The sequence below is a fragment of the Mustela nivalis genome (genome assembly GCF_964662115.1).
Source record: "Mustela nivalis genome assembly, chromosome: 10".
In the NCBI taxonomy this organism is placed as follows: Eukaryota; Metazoa; Chordata; class Mammalia; order Carnivora; family Mustelidae; genus Mustela; species Mustela nivalis.
The window spans coordinates 54,045,896-54,069,161 of NC_139029.1; the positions used below are offsets into that span (position 1 = coordinate 54,045,896).

The following is a 23,266-nucleotide window of genomic DNA, read 5'->3' on the forward strand; positions in this document are numbered from 1 at the left end:
GCTGAGGTTGAGGCTATGAATTAAGAATTATCAGGTATAGATGATTAAGACCACGTATAGTGTGTTTGTATATTAATGAGAAAAATCCAGCAGAAAGGAAAAATCACTAATGTGGGAAAGAAAGGGCATGTATCTACGAGTGTTGTCCTTCTGGAGCTGAGAGGGTTGGCTTAGGAGCAAGACAGTTTGTTCACTGTGACAGAAAGGATTTGCCCCAGACCATGGGAATGAAGAGCAAAGACAGAAGAGTGAGCCAAAAATGTGAGAGTGCTTTAATCCCTAGGATTTAGTAATAATTTGCATGTGAAAGCTGAAGGGGGGTGGAATCCAGGATGATTCACAGTCTAATCATCAGCCCAAGTAACACACTGACCACTTGAACTAGACCCCAGCAAAACCAGGACCATGACAGGCAGGATCAGGGATGCCAGTGTTCCTTAAGAGTGCTCTGAAATCAGCTCTTACTTTTCTAGAAGCACTGGGGGTCGGGACATCATAGTGATCCTCCTCCAATACCACACCATAATGATGAAGATGCTGGGCGTAAGGAAGGTCTTCATGGCAAACCACACCTTGGTGAAGCCTCCATTTTGATGGATTCCCTAGATAGAGACCAATCATAATTTTGAAGGTGAATATATCTTATTGTAATTTTCTATCAGCAAATGCATTTTGGGGAGAGGTGAAAGCAGATCTTTTCTGCCGAACTTTCAAGATCAAGAGTTTAGCAGTCATAGCATATACTCTCTTCACGTCCTCCCTAGCCCCTCCTCAGGCACTGTAGAAATCTAAATAAAAGGCAAAAAAATGGACTCTATACAACAGGAATCATTAAGAACATGATCAAAGATTCTTCTCTAAGGATTTTTATTGAAAAATTGAGATATTTTAAGATGCTCAAAATGTTGGTATTGGTAAAATGTGTTAAGGTAAATATAGTGGAATGCTAAGCGGCATTGCAAAGTATATTTATATTAAACTCGCAATATACAATTAAATGAAAAGAAAAACAAGGAATAAAGAAGGCAGTTGAGTAAGGATCTTTTTTCTGGTAAGGATATATGTATCTATCTATATGGAAAAAACAATAAGGAGATATATCAAAACCTCAACAATGACTATTTCTCTAGATATTACAGGTCATTTTTATGTTCTATATGTTTACATGTGCTTCCTAATTTTCTACAATAAATATGTATTTTATATGTGACTTTCTTAAGATTAAAAAAAAACCCCAAAATCCTCTTGCTCCATGTTCTTTTTGCCTGTTAAAATCAAGTGGAAAGAACCTAAAACACCATTGTTCTCTTTAACATTTGTGCTTGAAAGACATGTAAAAAAAATTACTTCTATCTTGGTGTTATTATGCCATCATGACCATTATTTAAAAACCTTAAATGGGCATAATAATTGCATTACTTTCCATTTAAGCTGTCAGCCATCATAGGTATGTTTTCCATTTCTCAGGTGAAGCAATTGACACATGGAGACGCCAAGAGTGAGATAGTTTCCTTCCAATACACATGCCCACAGACCAATGTTCTGAGCCAGTGTTCTAATGCTCCATGCTGCCAGGATCCATTAGGTTCACTTACCACCAACTGAATATCCTTTATTTCCCCAATCCCGACGTTGATTTTCTTCTTCTCATTCACAGGCAGCCGGATGTTCAGAAGGTAGTACTTATGAGCTACAGACCCGATTTCCATGAAAGGAAGGACATCACATTCATAGTAACGGCCCTCATACTCTGGGGTCTGGAAGAAGAACAGAGAGTTTGTGACAGAATCGCTATTTCCAATAGACTATGTCTGAATTGTCTTACCTTTGGCTCATACCACTAATGCTAAAACGGATACCTTAGAGCTACAGATTATAGGGCACAATGGAGGCATGGTGTCCACCAGCTTCCCCTCACCGCCCCACCCAAAAAAACCCCAAACACATTTGAGGCAGAGCCAGAAATTTTATTTTTTTAAGATTTTATTTATTTATTTGACACACAAGAGAGCACAAGCAGGGGGAGCAGCAGGCGGGGGGTGAAGGGAGAAGCTCCCCATGGAGCAGGGAGTCTGGTCCGGGGGTTCAATCCCAGCACCCTGGGATCTTGACCTGACCCAAAGGCAGATGTTTAACCAACTGAGTCACCCAGGTGCCCCTAGAACCAGAAATTTCAGATAAAAAAAAAGAAACCCTGGCTATCTCTTAACACCTTCTCAGTTCTTCAGTCCTCATTAAGTCTCACCTCAGACTAAGGTGTCCTCCCAGGACTGCAAGGGCTTTCTATTTGCAGCACATGCCTGGAGCCCTCAAAGGCTGTATGGACCGGTCAACTTCTGAAACGTTCAGAAGAAAGCCCTTGCTGACGATCATCACACTCTTAGATAATGGCTAATTATTTTCATGGTTTTGGCCTGAAGGAGAAGCTACAAAAAGGTAGAAAATATCTTCTTTTTATTGATTTGATAGAAAAAGAAATCAAGGAACACTCAGAATTTGGGGAAGACAGAAGGGATAAAAGGTAATAATGAAATTAATTTATTAGAGATGCCCACGTGGGATTTTCTACCTAAGTGCCCAAGAGGTAAAATGGCAGAAGGGAGCAGAAATTTTAATTAAACCAAATTTAGCCCTGTTTCTAGAACACCTCTTGTACCTCCTGCCAAGGATTGAAAAGCTACAACCCAGAGCATGGTTGTAGGAGTTTAAAGAGTAGGGGTACAGGTTGCTTTTGGAAACTAAATTCTGCTCTGCCTCACCAGGACTCCTGGCTACATGTCTCTGGCAAGGGGTCAGAGTAGGGGAGTAAATATGGGCACATACAGGCATGAGCTTCAGCAGCCTGGGACTTTTTCCTGATAAAAGAGATGAGTGCCTGCCATCAATGTAGGGTTTATACGTCAGCTTCAATATTTGCTGGGTGTGCACCTCTTGATCCAGAGAAGTGAAAGACCTAATTTGCTGTTCCTAAGCTTATGTTCTCAGGAACAACATAAATTTTTTTTTTATATTTTCAGAATAAAGATTCTAGTGAAGAAATAAGAAGGAAGATAACAAGGAGTCCTCACTTGTGTACGAACGGTCTCTGACCCTTTTGTGATCTTGGGGATTCTTTATTGGACAGTCAGAACTCAGAGTGCAATAAACAGAATTTTGTATAGAGGCAAAGACAAAGTAGAGGTAGAGGAGGCTAACATCTAGATTTTAGGCTTCCATTCTTCCCCTCCTCAATCATAGCAGACATTACTAATCAATCATTATAGTTTTTCATCATCTAAGATTTGAGGGGCTCTTTCAGAACTACTAGTAGACTACATTTGGCTTATGAGATTTTAAAAATTCTTCTGTAGAGGGGCGCCTGGGTGGCTCAGTGAGTTAAGCCGCTGCCTTCGGCTCAGGTCATGATCTCAGGGTCCTGGGATCGAGTCCCGCATCGGGCTCTCTGCTCAGCAGGGAGCCTGCTTCCTCCTCTCTCTCTCTCTGCCTGCCTCTCTGCCTACTTGTGATCTCTGTCAAATAAATAAATAAAATCTTTAAAAATAAATAAATAAAAATTCTTCTGTAGAAAGCTTCCTGCTTCTTTTTTTAAAATTTTTTAAATTTTTTATTTTTTTTTAAGATTTTTAAAAAATTTTTGTTTGTTTTACAGACAGAGATCACAAGTAGGCAGAGAGGCAGGCAGAGAAAGGGGGAAGCAGGCGCCCCGCTGAGCAGACAGCTCGATGTGGTGCTTGATCCCAGAACCCCAAGATCATGACCCGAGCCAAAAGCAGAGGCTTAACCCACTGAGCCACCCAGGCACCCCGAAAGCTTCCTGTTTCTTTCCCAAACTTCAGCTGTGGACTAGACGATTCTTCCTCTGTAGATTCTTTCTCTTTCCTCTGCTCCTTTCATTTACAGTTACAGATCAGGATGAGTACTGTGGCTCTCCAAGAACTACTGACAACACATTAGAGGCTCTTATTTGGCTTCAGGTTAAGCTGCATTAAGAAAGTTGATTACCCTCTGTGGTAACAGTATGAAAAAGACTTTCTGATATGTTTCCATTGAGGGTCTTGTTTTATTTCTACAAATTGAGATTTCTGAGAGGGAAGGGAACAAAACTTACTCAGTCTAATGCCACTGACTTGATAGTGTTTCTCACCCAAGTCCCACCGTAGTAGCAGTACTGGCTTGGAGACATGGGTCTCTAACTCTGAGGGGGAAGAGGACCCTTGAGCACAGCAGGGAGAAGAGTGATGTTGTCTCAGACATGCCTAATGGCAGACACGGTGCTGTGGTAAGGAAGGCACCGTACTCCATGCTCAGAGACTTCGAATCTAGCCCAGGTCTGGCCCCCTGCTGGGGGGAATGTCATTCACCTCATTCAGCCTCACTTTCTTCCTAAGTAAAAGAAGATCTCTGGGGTTCCTTCTAATTCCGCCATCCTGGTTCTCTGGGTGTCCTCTACTTCCCTGTCCTTACAGAGAGGACATGTCTACTCCATGAGACAAATTTACTGAAGTTGAACAAATCAGACATATCAGATTCTGGGATCATGGCCTGGCCTACCTGTCTTGGAGACAAATTCACTGTATCCTGTTGGGGGCTCTTCCTTATGCACCGAGGTTCTGCCAGCATTTAGGGCATTTAGGAAGAAAGACATTCCCCCCCTCCTTCCTTTCCCCCATCCCCCTCAGCACTCCCCCAACTCCAGCATGAGACTGGCTAATTAGGACAAATTACAGCAGGTGGCAACTTGACTTTTTTTTTTTCTTTCGACTTCACAATCCACCAGGGACTAAAAAGCTTTAAAGCAATTTCTCATTTAATCTTCAGACTCAAGACTAAATTTCACTGCAATCAAAAAGCAGAGATTTGATGATTCATCTCCTTCACACTTTTCAAGGTTTAATATCTTTCTTGAAAGGGATCAACACATCCTAAAGATAATTAAGCAGCCATCATTAAGAAGCAGTTGCAGGCTTCTTAATGACCTCCCCCTCACTCTGTTTCTCAACGCCCTCCGGTGTCTAAGGAAGGTGAGATAGGACTTTTCCCTTTTCCGAAGATGAAATTCCATATCCCAAGGCTTTATATCCTTTAACTTAGATATCCAACCAGTCTCACCTCTGAAAGATGCATTCAACTTGCAGTGACAGAAAGATTTTAATTAATTTCCCCCGTTGCATGCAAAGATCTGAAAACGTCAGCTATTCCTCTCCTGCTACCTTCAGTTTCTCTCTACCATTCATTTTTTCCTGCAGATTACCCCCAAGCGCCTATCCCAAACAATTCCAGATAGCTTTTGGCAGGGGGTGTGTGCTATAATTGACAGCCAGCAGAGGATCTAAGGCAATGATTGTTAAATTTTATCAAACATGGGCGCATGGGTGGCTCAGTCAGTTGAGCACCCAAATCTTGATTTCAGGTCAGGTCATGATCTCTGGGCTGGGAGATGAAGCCTGCATTGGGCTCCATGCTCACTGGGGAGTCTGTTGGCGGAGAGTCTCTCTCCCTCTGTCCCTCCCCCGGCTCAAGTGCATATGCATGTGCACACTCGCTCTCTCTAAAATAAATAAATAAACTTCAAATTTTATTGAACTTAAGGAGTTGAAATCCTATTAAAACAGATTCCTGGGTGCCTGGGTGGCTCAGTGGGTTAAAGCCTCTGCCTTCGGCTCGGGTCATGATCCCAGGGCCCTGGGATCAAGCTCCGAATCGGGCTCTCTGCTCAGCAGGGAGCCTGCTGTCTCCTCTCTCTCTCTGCCTGCCTCTCTGCCTACTTGTGATCTCTGTCTGTCAAATAAATAAATAAAATCTTTAAAAAACAAACAAACAAACAAAACCACAGATTCCTTGGTCCTATGCCTTGAGATTTTGATTCAGAAGGTTTGGGGGTTGACCTGGGGAGTATGCAATTTCTACAAGCTCCCAGGTGATGCTGGCGCTGTTGGTCCTCAGACCACTGGGAAACCTGGGGAAAGGACAGTTAGTAAATAGCAGGTGACCCAGCAGGTCCTATGTATAGGGTGCATGGCTTGCCCACAAGAGTCCTGGTGGCTCACCTGGTTAACATCCCCTTTCATTCTCAAACACAACCCAGAGTGGGTATTAAATGATAAGGTCACCCTGCGGATGTTGATTATCTCACCTAATCCTTATGCAGAATCCCAAGGCAGGTATTATTATTCCATTTTGCAGATATGCAAATGAAGCTGGGACAGATTAACTACATTTACCAAAGGCCACGCATACAATCAGTGATACAGCCCAAAATTGGAGCTAAGTGTGTTTTGCTCCAAATCCATACTTTTACTTAATGTTAACACTGTGAACCTGCCCCTTCCCACCTTACTCCTCTTCGGGGTAGAATGGACAACTGGGGCACGGTACTCCGCAGCTTCAACATCCCATCCCACAAGGAATCCTGACTTTGCAGTGAGATGCAAAAGTGAGGCCAGGAGAGAAGAGGAACTGACCTGATCAATGGAGCAGGTACTACAAAGCTGTCCAAATCCTTTAAAAGGAACTGACTTGACAATACCAAGGGACAAATGAAATAATCAAGAATGTGCTTCAGTGTACTTCACGTGCAAAAAATGAGACCATTTCTGTACCTGAAGGGACATCAGTCATCACCTTGCTCAGGGTGATTCATGTCAACACCCTTGAGGGTTGTGGGTAGCCAAGTGTAACAGTAACTATGGCTCCATTTCATCTTCACAGATATATTTTCACAGGAACGGGAGTCAGAATCTAGGGAAGGCGTGTGTGTGAGGATGATACTTGCCCCCAAAAAGGGCCCCTGGCTCATTGTGACCTGGTCCTTATACCATCGAACCTTACTATCCTCTGAGGGCCAGAGTCCACCTCTGCATTTTCACTGATGAGAAATCATAAAACTAAAGACCTTTGCCAAAAAGAAAATGTCTCCCTATTTTCAATGCAGGAGAGCAACCTCCCTCTCATGGATGGTTGAACAAATCCTTCTAAAAGAACCAGAGAAAGGAGAGCCTTAAAAATGGGTTGACCCATTGAGACCCAGGTCTCAAATGAAATTAGATTTCCTCCCTTAGGGCCTCTTTTTGTGTGTGGTGTTCACGGGGATTTTTAGTCTTTGTACCAGCACATTAACTGGCAACAACGAGATGCCTAAGAAACAGAGGAGAATATACAAGCATTGATCCAATATGAACAGATTCTCACACCTTAAAATAACTTAGCTACGTTGTTCAGACACTCTCAGCCCTTAAGCAGAGAACCAAGAGTTTATTTTTATGGAGGAATTTCAGAGAAACAACTATATCACTTCAAACAGATATTCTTCCTTCCTGGGCAAGGACCTAAAATCTCTGCTTTGCCCTTTCCTCTATTAAGACAAAGGATGATGACTAACCTTTGTGGGTCATGCATACTAAGAGTAAGGACTGTATCTATGAACTGTAAAATAAATCTTCTCATGTACCTGGAACCCAAATAAAAACCCTATCAACTTAGACATCAAAGCATCCTACCTTGGGGGATGTGAAGGTACATTTCAGTTTTCGGGGCACTCGCTCATGGGCCATTTCAGTCCACTCAGCAAACATATCATCGCGGTAAGCCAGGGAAACATCCATGGAGACTTCTGCATTTTCTCCTGCAAGAGAAAGGATGCACAATTCTGAAACGGCATCTGGGAAGGTATTTTGGGAAGAGCTCAAAAATTCTCATAGGCTCTGCCATGGAAACCAACAAGACAAAAGAAACATACTAGTTCCTAACAAACTCCAAATCCAAGACTCCAAATCCAAGTCTCCAAATCCGAGAACTTCAAAGTCACTGGATAAATGCTGAAGCTGGATGCTTGGTGCCTTCCATTAGCACTCTGCCAAGGAGTCCAAGAGCTTCCATTTAAACACCTCCAGAGACGGGGTCTCACCGTCTCTGAAGCAGCTCAGATGGTCAGACTGTGACTCATGATCAGCACTTATCTTCCTGAGACTTGCAACACTGCTCCTAGGTCTGCCCATAAGAGTTCACGGAATGTGAGATCCTTTTTCCACAAACGTGCCTTATGTACTTGAAACCCATACTTTATCTGCTTGAGTCTTGTTTCCTTTCTGATAACAATTTTCCAACCACCCATCAGAGACATGATTCAAGTACCTGTCTTCTGAACATACTCTATTCTCAAGACATCCTTCTTAAAATTTCTCCCCAGGAAGCTCTTGAATATGAGACCTGTTACTGCTCAAAAACTCAAGACCCCTCTGCAAATTGTGGGGAAAGTTAATGTATAAGATGAAGGGCTTTTCCAAAGTTAAAGACTTACACACAGATAAGAATCTAATAATTAGCACGTACCCGTGCAACTGAATATTCACATGTACTTCCATATCAGTAAGGACCATAAGTGGGTTTAACTCACCACGGAACTCACTAAGGGATTAGATTAATGAAAATCACATCTGTCCATTTTATCTGTTTTATACTGTGCCGAGCAAGTTCAACAACAGAAGACTCTTAATGGGGCAAAAGAAGCACAGATCACATTTCCAAAATGCCTGGAGAGCTAGCTCTCACTAAGGTTAGGAGATGGGGCTTGATTCTAAGCTCTGGAATCTGAGCATCTAACACATTACACGGGAAAAAGTTAGTAACTGCTGTCTGGAAAAATAGGACTTTCTAACCACTGGCCCAGTGTGACTTGAAGCCAGTTTGACAATGTGAACCCCAAGTTGTCTGAAATCCTGAAAGAGAAAGAAAGAATACAAGAAAGGAGGCACCTGAGGCCACCTGGATTGAGATGAAACCGTCAATGAACATCAGTGCCCCGCTACTTTATTGGTACTATTTAAATCCTCACACACACTGCATTGGCCATTCCTATTTTCCTCCTCTCCCTCCTGACATACCACAGAAAAAACAGTAAAGGAAAACAAAGGATATTAAATCACAAGGGGGGGAAAAAATGGTAACAGCATGAGGAGACCAGAGAATGCAACCATCTTTTTAAAAATGAAAAATGGATGAGGTAGGTCTTCCTGACAGCCACAGAAAGGGGCACAGCCTAAACTACTACAGAAGGGATATTCTGGAAAGGTGAACCATTCTGTCCAATAGACATCCAAGGCACTCAAAATCTGAAACCACCCATGTTGCAGAAGACAGAAAACACCAGTGAGGCGTGGTGATGGTGACAGGGTAACTGGGTCAAAGTGTGTACACAAAGTCATTGGATCCTGGTATTGTCTACCTTTTCCCACTTCCACACAGTTTGAGGGGAGACTCTGGACTTGAGTACACCAGACAGTGCAGAGACTCAGCATGGAAAACAGGGAAAATACGAGTCTACACATAAGAAATGGCAGGACACTCAGCTTGACAGAAGCCTTGCTTTGAGTTTGTACGTCCACTTAGGTGGGGCCTAGGCTGCCTACAGCTGCTCCCCACTTGATGGCCTCAGCGGTCGACAGAATGAACCAGCCAGAGTTCTAATATCAGGCACGAAGCTATATCGTTTTCATTTCTAACAATGGCATGAGAAATTGGGACTTTCAGCTATGTTGAAAGAACTCTTCCAGAACCACAGGCCTCAAGAGTACAAATCTGAAAAGCTGTAAAAGAAGTTATCAGTCCTTGGAGCCCCAGAATTCAGAGCAGCACTGGCCTTGGACATGGACAGAAAGGGCCCTTCATCTGGGATCCACATTTTAAAGGGCTCTGCTCTCTGGCCCTCTTACAGCTACCCTCCTTGCAGGAAAAGAAACCCTCAAGTGAAAGGGACATGTCCACCCAGAGCCTAATCCCTTACTCCTACTCTAAGAATATGCTCCAAGAACTCAGGACTGATCCCAGAATACCCTACCCAAACAGCCCTCAGCCTATTTTCCATGGCCTTGAAGGGCCGAGGGTCTTCCCCAGATCTGGCCTCCCAAGGTAAACTACACAACCATTTACACACCCGAGGGCTCAGAAGTGGTCAAAGGCCACTGTTAGTGGGATACAGTCAGCGACTGAGCAAGGAGGTTTGGGTGTCCACACACATAGCACTCAAAGCTCGTTTTTGTAGGGGATGGAGCCAGGGGTAGAGAGAAAAGGGGCCCACACTCCTTGGCCAGTCCCATCTTGGCTCAGAATTCCAAGGAGTCCAAGAATCCCAAATTCAAACCTGGCTTTCCAGTTCATTATGAAGGTAAAGTTGTTATGTTCAGATAATAGAACTTGGCTTAATGTTTTTGTTGGCCCGATTTATCACTTTTAAGTATTTAGACATACAACAGCTTTGCTTTCACAGGCACCCTTGCCCTGGGCCCCACAAACATTAGGGATGAGCCTCATTCAGAACAGGTGCCTCACAGACAGGGAAGGTCAGGAAGACTCACTTCCTGGCCTGCTCCCAGCTTTAAGAGTTATTCCCATCTGTTGGGAATCCCTAAAGGAAAAACTGTTGTAAAATATGCCACTAAAAGCAAACAAATCTTAAACACTGCTTTCATGTATGATTACTCTGTATTTAGCCCGTATGACTTCCGTGCTTTTATTTAAATTACCTCACTTTATGTTCCCAACAAACTCTATGAAGTGGGCACGGATATTTCCTTTTGATTAGGGAGCGAGCTGAGGTTCTCAGATATTAAGTAATTTGCCTGAGGTCATATTGTTGTTGGTAACAGGAGGAAGACAACTATCTTGAAATCACCTTAAAAGACAACCATCTTTTTTTACATATCTCACAGAAGACTGGCCACCTTGTGATGAAAAGAGTCCATGAAACTAATCCCGAAAGATGAATATGTATGCTCTGTGTAGACCCCTTCTCCTTCAGGCCTCACACCCATCCTGTGGGAAAGAGGTTAGTAACTGGCAGACCTGGGACTTAAATCTGGGTCTGCACCACCCCAGAACCCCACTCCCTGCTACTTCCTTTGTTGGTAGAAAACAGCAAACTTTCAAAAGAAAATTCACAGGGGCACCTGGCTGGCTTGGAAGGTAGAGCATGTGACTCTTGATCTCAGGCTCGAGCCCCACGTTGAATCAAGCACATTGTGTGCAATGGGCCACTCAATTCCAACCCAGCACCCTTCACAACTTCCTACCCGAGAGAGAGAAGCAACGCTCCTCCGAGGCCATGCACGTGGCTTGCTGTGTATCTGGAATTCTCTCATCTGAGCTTTGAGGTGAAGAGCTACACAGCACCATTTCAGAAAACTGACTGGAGAAGCGTGACGTGGTATGGCGTGATGTGGCGTGACAGAGCTGGAAGCCTAGGGCCAGCTGGGTTTATGTCAGGGTCCACCCCTGTACGTGTGATCAGGGACAGGCTGGGTCTGGATGGAGCAGTAAGCTCTGTCTGTTGAGGCAGCAGTTTGTAGCTCTAGCTCACAGCCATCATGAGGTGGTACAGGTCGGTCTCACCAGACCTTCTGCTCTTGTCAATAGAAGACAGAAATGCAGACCTGCTTGAAATCTCTCTCGATTTCTAAATGTCAGTAATTAATTCACTAAAAACAAGAAGCTAAGCTAAAACAAAAATGAAACAAAGTCTCTGTGCAGTTCAGCTAATAAAGTATCAGATGACCTGAGTCCTCCTGTGGAGGGGACCCTTTTCATAGAGCCTCTACATCACCATTCTTTTTTCTTTCCATTTCACCCTCAAGTAAAGTTCTTCCTAAGCTATCTATTATTGTTCATGAACTGTATCCCATGTTCCACCTAATCCTCACACACCATTACTTCCTGTGCAGTCTGGGGCAGGTAGAGAAGTCATTCCTAAGGTAGAGAAGTCAGGACTCGGAAAGCCCCACCCTAGAAACATCAGAATCGAGCTTCTAGAGCTTCATGAACTACAGTCCTATGTCTTTTTGCAGTCTTTCATGGTGTACTTAAAAAACAGACACCTCAGGGAGAAGGACAGTTTCAAGTGACCCTCTCACCTCCCCTCACTGGACTTTGTGATATCATCGCACTCCACTTCTCCCCCAACCCCTCACCAGGATGGATGCTTAGGCTCCTTACCCTGCTGGAACAGAACTTGCCTCCTAGGATTCTGTGACTCTTAAGTGACCTCAGGAAAAACTGCTTAGAAGGCTGCAGAAAGCATGAAGGACTGGCTATTGTTTTTATCATTTTACTAGGAAGTGAAAAGTCTTATGCCTACCTTTAATTCCAAATAACTACCAGGTTTCAGGGATATGGAACTTCCTACTAGGAACCCCTATCCACCCTGGAACACAAAACTCAGAAACAGGAAAGTGTTGGGCAGAGGAACCCAGCAAAGCTGTGAAGTTAGCCACCTGAATCATTTTCCCTTCTGCCTCCAATGGACTTGGAAATAAGGTTCAGTTTAATGAGTATGTTGCAGGTCGTAAAACATTATGACTCCCGGGATACTGTGTGGGCAATACTGCCCTCCCCCCCATACGCCCCCAGAAATAATGACAGTGAAGAATCCTATTTGCACTCCCTGGGAGAATGGTAGGAAGGCCAAAGCCACCTCTGGCACCTGGAGAACCCTCCCTATAAAACAAGGACACCGGCTATACCAGTTCCATGAGGTAAAGTGCTTAAGGTTATCAATATAGGGCATTTATGGATTTGGAACACACGAATTTTCTACACGTATCCCAAACCAGCAGCTTTCCTATCGTACAGGCTGTCCAAGCTTCACATTTCTCATATGGCTCTGGAGACCCATTTCAGTTTGGTGGAAAATTCACTCAGAATACTGGGAAAGGAGGTATGGAAAGGCACTGTGGTTCTTCGCACTTATTTTCCTCCTGTTACAAAGGCTTTCCTCCAACATGAGGAAATCTGCACTCCAGGCTTCTCTTCGTGCAGACTTCGACTGCAGAGTGTCACTACAGGTGGAAAGATCCATGCCTTTCCGTATTGGGAAGCAGCGACCAATCCTATCTTTTGGAATCATGGAACCTTTTCAGTTAAACTGCCCTGCCCTGCATAAGAAAAGCATTTGCCAGGGACGCCTGGGTGGCTCAGTTGGTCAAGCGGCTCCCTTCGGCTCGGGTCATGATCCCAGCGTCCTGGGATCGAGTCCCACATCGGGCTCCTTGCTTGGCGGGGAGCCTGCTTCTCCCTCTGCCTCTGCCTGCCACTCTGTCTGCCTGTGCTTGCTCTCGCTTCTCTCTCTATGACAAATAAATAAATAAAATCTTTAAAAAAAAAAAAAAGAAAAGCATTTGCCAGTCAGTTTTCCAAAGACAAGTGGAAAGCCAGAGAGGACTCTGAGTAAGCCAGAAATGGTCAGGGAGACAAACAGGAAGACTCTCGGCACCCCAAGAAATCGAGGGCAGCTGCTTCATGTTAAGAATGGACCCTGGTGGACCATTTCCTTACACCACACACAAAAATAGACTCAAAATGGATGAAGGACCTCAATGTGCGAAAGGAATCCATCAAAATCCTTGAGGAGAACACAGGCAGCAACCTCTTCGACCTCTGCCGCAGCAACATCTTCCTAGGAACAACGCAAAAGGCAAGGGAAGCAAGGGAAAAAATGAACTATTGGGATTTCATCAAGATCAAAAGCTTTTGCACAGCAAAGGAAACAGTTAACAAAATCAAAAGACAACTGACAGAATGGGAGAAGATATTTGCAAACGACATATCAGATAAAGGACTAGTGTCCAGAATCTATAAAGAACTTAGCAAACTCAACACCCAAAGAACAAATAATCCAATCAAGAAATGGGCAGAGGACATGAACAGACATTTCTGCAAAGAAGACATCCAGATGGCCAACAGACACATGAAAAAGTGCTCCACATCACTCGGCATCAGGGAAATACAAATCAAAACCACAATGAGATATCACCTCACACCAGTCAGAATGGCTAAAATCAACAAGTCAGGAAATGACAGATGCTGGCGAGGATGTGGAGAAAGGGGAACCCTCCTACATTGTTGGTGGGAATGCAAGCTGGTGCAGCCACTCTGGAAAACAGCATGGAGGTTCCTCAGAATGTTGAAAATAGAGCTACCCTATGACCCAGCAATTGCACTATTGGGTATTTACCCTAAAGATACAAACGTAGTGATCCAAAGGGGCACATGCACCCGAATGTTTATAGCAGCAATGTCCACAATAGCCAAACTATGGAAAGAACCTAGATGTCCATCAACAGATGAATGGATCAAGAAGATGTGGTATATATACACAATGGAATACTATGCAGCCATCAAAAGAAATGAAATCTTGCCATTTGCGACAACATGGATGGAACTAGAGCGAATCATGCTTAGCGAAATAAGTCAAGCAGAGAAAGACAACTATCATATGATCTCCCTGATATGAGGAAGTGGTGATGCAACATGGAGGCTTAAGTGGGTAGGAGAAGAATAAAAGAAACAAGATGGGATTGGGAGGGAGACAAACCATAAGTGACTCTTAATCTCACAAAACAAACTGAGGGTTGCTGGGGGGAGGGGGTTTGGGAGAAGAGGGTGGGATTATGGACATTGGGGAGGGTATGTGCTTTGGTGAGTGCCGTGAAGTGTGTAAACCTGGTGATTCACAGACCTGTATCCCTGGGGATAAAAATATATGTTTATAAAAAATAAAAAATTTAAAGAATGGACCCTGGTGGGGTGAAGCAATGAAAGATGAGGCGTCACTGAGGAAGTGATCAGGATGCTTCTCACTCACTTTCTGAAACGGGCATCTGCCAGCCAAGATAGGACAGTTTGTAGCCCCAAGAGATCTGTTTTGCAATGCTACCCTTACAACTTTCTGAATGAGTGACCTTGAATAAGTCTCAGCTTCCATGTTGGCGAGATGGAAATAATAGGACCTACTTCCCAAGGCTGTTGACAGGACCATTTGGTACATAACCTTCCATCCAGGTTCAGGGTGGTTGGGTTGACTGATAAACTGGAAACCAAGGGGAGAAAGGGGAGGGCAGTTGCATTACGAAGAAATAAAGAATTATGGTCAGAAACTTTCAGGTTCCCTGAAAAACCTTGGTTTTCCTAGGCCCTTGCCCTGGGGAAAAAGAAAATTAAAGAAATTTCAAAACATTCACTTGCATTCCCACATTCCATAGGGGAGCTGCTAGTCACCAAATATTGTTTGGGTAACCTCAGAAGGAGGCCGCACAGACGAGCCTCCTCCCAGCCTCCAGCAGACATATAATCTGGGGTTATTTATGCCAGCCTTCCTACCCCAATCAAAAACTCTCTGACCTGGCTTGTATTTTCTTGATGCTTTCAATTAAGGAAATAACAAAACCAACTCTGTCCTACATCCATGGTTAAGCCTGGCAAAAATGGACTCAGCTAATTACAAATTTGGCCCTGGCTGTTTTCTTAAGATGCCCCACAGGCCTGGGTGTGCACAGTTATAAAAATGAATGAGTACAATTATTTCGCAAAGCAGCCTAACAGTTTAGTTCACATTACCTCTCTCGTTTTTCTTCATCACGTCAAGCGTTTGCATTTGGGAGAATTATTTTCCATGTGTATGAAGACATGTTTCTAAGCATCATCAAAACAGTCCCTTGCTGTATTGTGGCACACCATCTCCTAGTTGAAGTAGTAAGCAGTCTGAGATATGCAATGGGGGAAATGTTCCTCAAACCAGGCCCTTTGCAAAGTGACACCTTCTTGGAAAATATCCACTTATCCCTGTGGTACCCTATTATATTACTTTTAAAGGCTGTACATTGGAAAAGTAGCTGGGGACATCAACTGTTTTATAAACAAATGGCTCTGAAGTACCATAGGATATAAAAAAAGACAGCCACTGGTGGTCACCAGGTTGTAGAGTAGCTCCCGCCTCTTCTCACTTGCCATGCTTGCCCAGAGAGGTCTCACCTGTGGCCGGGATGCCAGTCTCCTTCTGAAGTTTCGATTTCCCTCCTGGGTTTCAGCTCGGCATGCTCACTCCCCACTGGACGTCTCTACCTCCCTGGTTCAGAGAGCCAAACCACCTAAGCTGGCAAACTCTCTACTCATCAGGTCTTATAGATTTATTCCCCCCTCTCCCTTCACTGTTGTCCCCTCTCTTGCTCAAGGCCACTATCATCTCAGGCTTTAAATAACTCAACCAAATGCCCCTCTCCTGTCTGTTCCTCACACTGCAGCCAGGGAGATGATTTCTAAAATACTTTCAATGCCTTTACCTGGTCCTCCTTAAAATATTTAAAAGTTGAGACTCCTTAAATGCTCCCCCCACCCCCCCGTCCCCAGCGAAAAGCAAGCAAGCAAACAAGCAACCAGGCTAATATCTGGTCCCTGGTTGGCATCCCAGGTTCATATCTTAGGAGTTCCCCTCTATTCCTGCCACCTAGGTGGTAGGTCACTTTGAGTGTAGCTCAGCACTCTGCCTCCAGCCTTGGAATATGGGTGAGAACTTGGGCTGTGGAGAGACACAGCCTGGAACTGTAGCTTACCTTGGCCACTTTGTGCCTTTTCTACCCAGATGAGGGTAAGGGTAATGTCCATCTCCTATGGTTGTGAGGATTAAATTAGATAAAGTGGGAACTGCTCACCACAGACCCACCATATAGTAAATACTCAGCAAATGCTGACTGCTTTTTTTTTTTTTTTTTTTTTTTAAAGATTTGGAGTGAAAGCAAGCACAGGCAGAGTGGCAGGCAGAGGCAGAGGGAGAAGCAGGCTCCCTGCCAAGCCAAGGAGCCTGATGTGGGACTCAATCCCAGGATGCTGGGATCATGACCTGAGCAGAAGGCAGCTGCTTAACCAACTGAGCCACCCAGGTGTCCCTGCTGACTGCTATTTTAAGGCTGCTACTCAAGGTTACCTATGGTGGCTGCACTCAAGGTCTCTGCTAACACCCCAAATTTTAAAAAGGTGTCCTCTTTGAGAGGATGAATTAGCAAAAGTTTCCTTTTCCTCTGAGCTATAGACAGTACTCTGCATCCCCACTAATACCAGACTCCCGTTCATCTTCTAGAACTCCACAGATTCATTCCCACCTTCCCTTAGTCACTAAAACTTGATGAAGTACCCCTCCTCTCACTCCCACAGTACCCTGCGCATTCAGCTCTGTAACACTAACCCAACTATGGTACAACAACCTCACTATTTCTCTCCCTACCCACCTCCCACTTAAGACCGAGAGGTTCTCGAAAGCCAGGGACTATCTCAGTCTCACTCACAACTATTATCACCCGTGCCTTTATAAGATGGATATTCATGAAGCATCTGCCAAATTAACTTCATCCTTCTTTCTCCAAATCCTTCTACAACCCCAATTTTCTTCTGTTACTCCATCCCTTCTATACCCCTAGTTTGCTCTGCTTGGGTGGCATTCATTCCTTCTCCGATGCCTGTTGTCCTTTCCCCTACCTCCACACATGTACATACATGCGTGCACGAGCACACACACACCCCTCAGAAAGACGACATACCTCAAATTTGGCCCAATGGTCCCATCGGGGAACAATGTGCCTATTCCCCAGGACCGGATGGAAGGGGAGATTTTAAGGGATTTGACCCTGACGGAGGTCCTGTCTCCTTTCCCCCTCTCTATATTATAATATGGGGTTGCACTAATATTCTGCTTGAGAGGGCTTACCGGGGCAAAGGAAACAAGAAGTAATCTCAGGGGCTAAAAATCAAAGAATTCTCTCAGTTTAAGGATTAAGCAAAGCAATAAAGGAGTTGGCGTCTGAGGTATATATCATGCCTGTCCAAGTCTGTAGGGGTAAGAGAATAGATGAGACTACTTGCAAGAGATTCCAGAGAAGAAAAAGTGTACAGCATTCATTGAAATATAACATGTCATGTCTTTGGTAATCTACTCAAGCTTCCTTTGCCAGGTTGGAAAGCAAGCCCATGAGGATAAGGACCCAGAACAGCTGGTGTTGCCAAGATGAAATCAATATACCTCTGAAACCTCTGAGGCTTATGGCCCAACCAGTCCAGATCCTTCTTTCTTTCCCTAATATTTTTAAGCCTCTCCTAGTCTCCATCAACCGTGGGGATAACACAGACATACAAGGCAAAGTTTGCCCTTAATTATTCATGGAAAAGTAGGGAAGGCAGGCAAGAACACAAATAAGTATAATCGCATGTGGTTAGTACTACATTCGAGTACATATGAAGTATACAGTCAGCACAAAGCTGTCAAGAGCAACAGCCAGTGGGGGTGGGGTGGTCAAAGGACACAGCACAGAATACATGATCTTTAGGATCACCTTATCCATAAGAGATGAGGTTTTAACTGTGACTCACAGGATGAGTAAGAATTCATTAGGTAAAGAAGAGAAAGAACTGCAGACAGAGGGAGCTAGATGTATAAAAAGTCATAGAAGCATAAAAAGTGTCCTGGGGGCGCCTGGGTGGCTCAGTGGGTTAAAGCCTCTGCCTTCGGCTCAGGTCATGATGCCAGGGTCCTGGGATCGAGCCCCACATCGGGCTCTCTGCTCAGTGGGGAGCCTGCCTCCCCCCACCACCTGCTCTCTGCCTACTCATGATCTCTGTCTGTCAAATAAATAAATAAAATCTTAAAAAAAAAAAGTGTCCTGAAAGCGGAGAAATGGAGAAATCAACTAATTCAATATGGCGGAGAACAGGAGAAATCATGTGCGAACAGGCAGGGCTGGAGAGCAGGAAGGGTGTGATGACAAAGGAAACAAGCTTGCTCTGAACACTGTTGCATCTTGTTTAGAGAGATGTTTAAGCAGCGAGACCTGGCAGCTGTGTGAAAGGCAGACTGGAATTTGGCAGGGAGAGTAGGGTAGAGAGATCTAGAGATCACTGAGGCCCACTGCACTTTCCACGTTCTCAGCATGCTTAAGATTACTTACTCTCCTAGAAACTATCATCAGAAGGACCCTCCCTGTTTTCCAAGTAATTTGAAACTCAACAATGAACCAATCTTTGCCTAACAAAGCAGAGAAATCAGAACCATCCAAGCTGGCAAGTGTTAAAACACAGAAAGCAAATATGGCAACTGGCTCTTTCCCATTTGACCAAAATCAGCATAAATACAGAGAGAAAACATACTTGACAGCCAAGGGAGAAACACACAGTGAGCTTCTTTGCTTTCTCCCCAGGACGTCATCAATGCACAGAGCATTTAGAATAACTGATTTGATGGTTACAAAAATCTACCTGCCTCCCCTCTCTCTCTCTCTCCTTCCCCCTTCTCTCTGAAAGCAATTAGAGAAGAGAGCTTCATTCACACTGAATCTAAAAATAGATGATGGCAGAGTTCACGGACTGACAGCTGCATTCTCATACAGTAACCAGGAAAGGAAAGGGATGGCTAATTTAACTTAACAACTTCCAAAACAAACAGTGCAGAAGTAGTCCAGGATAAAGAGAAAACACGAAGGTCAGTTCTTCAAAGAGCTGGAAGAGGAATGGGGTCACTCTGTGGCAGTTTATTAGTCCTCCCCAAATCCTGATGAAAACAGCTAAGTATTTTGCCCAGATCTGCCCAGAGTCCCTCTGACCACAGCACTAACCGATGCAGCTGCTAAAGGAATCCAAGCAAGATCAGGCAGAAGGACCCCGACTTGCCCTCTTAACTTCTTCGTGCATCACATGGACACCCAAAAGCTAAGGAAATCACCTTATTTTCTAGATAAAATAAATAAGTGCATCTTCCCGGCCCCCACCACCATATCGAAATCACACTGCCTAGCCCCGGGCAGGGAACAAAAAAAAGTAACCCAGGAAATAAACCAGGATCCTTAAGAGAGAGAAATCAGGTGTCTAAAAGGAGTGACCATTTCTTTTCCTCTCCCAAGTCCTCAAGTGTTTTAGCTTCTCTCCTCATGTTATCCTACCCAGGGAGGGGGTTATGGTTGGGCTTCAAAGAAACAAGGGAATGCTTGTGGGCGGGGAGCCCTGGCTCTCAGGGCTAAACATCGGAGCCCCAGCATTCCCGGGCTCCACTGCCTCCATCGCCCTGGTGACTAAGCTGTTTCAACAGCTGTGTTATTGCTGGAGTCAGGCCAGTGTTCCTCACACAGAGGATTTGTTTCTCGAGGCTTCTGTGGGGAATTCAGGATCTGGGGCATTCTTTGCAGCTCAGGTCCTACCCTTGATCAACTGGCAAGGGCCTTCCCCGGACTCCAGCTCCAGACAGCCATGGGACCACATTGGGCTGCCACCCAGCTATCCAAGTGACGGACAGCCTTGTAGCAACACAAAGAACAGCGAGAAGGCAATGTGTCAGAGAGAGAGAGAGAGAGAGAGAGAGAGAGAGAGAGAGAAATCAAAAACCACCCTTGGCTGAACCCCAGAAGACCCCCACTGCCCCTCCCTCAATAAAAGGCACCTGCACTAACAGGCTGCTTTTCCTGCTCTTCTCCTCCTGCCATTTCCCTCAGTCTCTCCTTTGAAAAAACTTCTCTTTCCTTTCAGGTGTTGTTGGCAGCCCCTCTGCCTCCACAGGCTTGCCCCTGAGCAGGAAGTCCCAGCAGCTGGGCCCTCAGACCCTGGCTTCCCCATCTCTCATCACATCGCATACACTTATTTATGTTCCCATCACCTGGGAGGTAAGTGGAATCTGCTGACTTGTCCCCTCACTACCCCGATCTCTAGGTTCTTTGCTAAAAAAAAGTAAAGAAGTGGGCACTTCTTTACCAACTGTGCTGAGGGGTGGCCTGTATTTCCTGTGGGTGGGGCCAATTTTCATTTTTAGTCCATTCTAGGCTGCACCGAAGGGCCTAATTACCCCACCCAAATCGATCATGCTATCTTTTCTGAAATTTCTGAAGAGATCCTAGAAATGTCTAGTTTTCTTATAAAGAAAGTATTGTGCTTTTAAAAGAAATAAAAGAATGATCTTTAAAAGCTCCTATTTGTGAGTGCCTACCTTTTCACATACATCTGTGCCAGCCTGACATGGATGATCGGCCTCAGTCTCAACATGAGGAAACTGAGGCCCACGCTCGCCCACACTGCTAGTGCAGGAAAGAGGCAAAACGGGAACCCAGGGGTGCCTGATTCCACAGCTCAAGCTGTTTGCCATTATGTCACACGTTAGGTGGAGTTAGGAGACCAGTTTCTTGTTCTAGGTAAAGCCACTTATTAGCTGTACAATTTGAGTAAGTCATTTTATGTATCCTTTCATTAACTACCGAAGTTGGATCCACTAAAGTCCTTCTAGTTCTAACATTCCACAAATGCAGAAATCTTAACAAAGGACCAGCTGCAGAACTGGCTTCTGCACTTGAGGCTTCGTGGCAAAAACAAAGAACAATAAAACAATCCCTGCCCTCAGGGCACTTGTAATGGCCTTAAGTGACAAGGGATAAAAACTTGAATCTGACTAATACACAAGTTAAACCATACCAAATACAAAAATACCAGAGTACTGGGCAGTACTTGAGAAAAACCCTCTCCTAACTGGAAAAAGACAATAGTACATTTCAACAATGGTGTTTCTCTCCCACCCCCCTTACCCCCCAAAATACCTTTGTGCTACCAGCAGGAAAAGCCAGCTACCAGAAGGGATTCCGTCTCTTTCACGGGAAAGCTTTGTTTCTGACAAGTTTCGTAAAGGAAAAAGTAGGCTAGAACAAGCTTTTTATTTTCAACCCACCTTTTCTTCATTCCCATGAATGAGGAGGGGTTACAAATGAAGGCAGGCAGCCAGGGAGAAAAATAATACGGCTGGTGGTTCCTGACCTCTTGGATTCCTGCCGTCAGAGAAGCCCGAGAGGCAACATTTAATTGTGGAAAAACCAGCCTTGCTCTTCTCTTATCTTTTTCCTCTGTGACTTAAACCCACAATTACTGGCAACCCCTAGATTCCGAGTCACTCAGCTGGTGGTGGCAGCGATGGCTGTGTCTGTAGCTGAAAAGCAAAAGGGGAGTCAGATTTTTACCTGCCTCCGAAGGCAGCCTCGCGCGAACAGCCCTAACCCAGCTTTACGACTTCTCCCATTAAAAAGTTCACAGATGCCCTCCCGTCGGGAATACCACCATGCGAGAAGTCCAAATGGGAAAAAAAGAAATGCAGTTTCCAGCTGCTGTTATAATACAAAGAACAAGCTATGAGTCTCGAATCCTCAATTCCACATTTTATTTCAGCACTAGAGATGTGATTTTCAATTTCTTTTCTTAAGGATCAAACTCCAAATTCCCTTGCCTGGCCATCCCTGCAACTCACCAACTGCCCCTTTCGTCTTTCAGCTTCTCTTTTCTCTCCAATACAGAATCCTTCTGCAGCCTAACGAATGGCCTCACTATCCTTCACACACCACCCATTCTTTCACAGCATTTCAAGGTGGGAAACTAGGGATCTTAGTCCTGACTTTCTCATAGGCAAACCAGGTGACCCTGGAGAAGTCACTTCACTTCTGTAAATTTCAGTCTACAGAGTCTGCAGAGGTTGTGTTCCAGATACAATAGATTCTTCTATTCTCATCTTAAATTATTACCTTATTGCAAAACATTTTAATTTACATGTCAACATGTTTATAGTCAAATGTCATTAAACCATGCCTTGTGGGTGTATTCTCCTCAGGATGCTGAAAATTTTCCATGTCTTCTATTTTAGGGTGTTCTCCAATTGCTTAAGTGCTGATTAGTATGTGACTTGAAGCTCACATGGGGTCTCCCTAGATCATGAAGTTGAAATTCTTACCTTGAGACACTCATAAACCTCTGAATCCCACAGATAACTTAGGGGATTCAGTTGAAGAAATACAAATAAAATATGTCTGAATGGGACCTATGCACATTTCTCTCCCAAGCTCAAGGTCCTTGATCCAAAGTTAAAAACTACTGTCCTTCAGTAATCAAAGGCCTATGGCCAGCAACCATGCAGGTCTTTGTTTTGCACACTCAGCCCTGCTGTCCTTCTTGCTGGTCTTCTATGTTCTCTCCAGAACTCACTCCTCTCTGCTCAAGTCCAAGAATAACAATAACTCACCTTTACTGAGCATGTACCACATACCAAGCACTTAACTCTGAAAAAGCCACACACGTATTATTCTAGTTTCATCCTTAAAACAATCATTTAAGGACGGCACTACAAATTACCTCTATTTTATACATGAAGAAAATGAAGTACAAGGAATTTCATTAATTTAACCAAAAGTGTCATGAAATTTTTAAGTGTCAGATCAAGAATTTAGCCCCAAACACTCTCATTTCCTTGAACAAAATACAGCTACTCTTAGACATTTCTTTGCCTTCATATATTAGAAAGTCACAAATTCCAACATCTCCTGGAAGATTCCACCCTTCAAGACTCAATTAAAAAATTACCTTTCAGTGAGTTCATCATTTCCCCTTCTTTGTTCATGGAATGCTCTGGGCACTTAACACTGAACACACTGGTGTAATTTTTTCTTTC

General features: G+C 44.2%; 1 protein-coding gene across 1 annotated transcript in view; it reads right to left on the reverse strand.

The window, feature by feature from the left end:
• The window catches only part of WLS (Wnt ligand secretion mediator), a 103,792-nt gene that overhangs the window by 26,004 nt on the left and 54,522 nt on the right, over positions 1-23,266 (reverse strand). The window contains exons 3-5 of the mRNA XM_082686448.1: positions 7,497-7,621; positions 1,596-1,757; positions 466-602 (exon numbers count right to left, since the gene is read on the reverse strand). Coding sequence (XP_082542574.1) covers positions 466-602; positions 1,596-1,757; positions 7,497-7,621 — 424 coding nt within the window. The remainder of the gene's footprint in view (positions 1-465; positions 603-1,595; positions 1,758-7,496; positions 7,622-23,266) is intronic.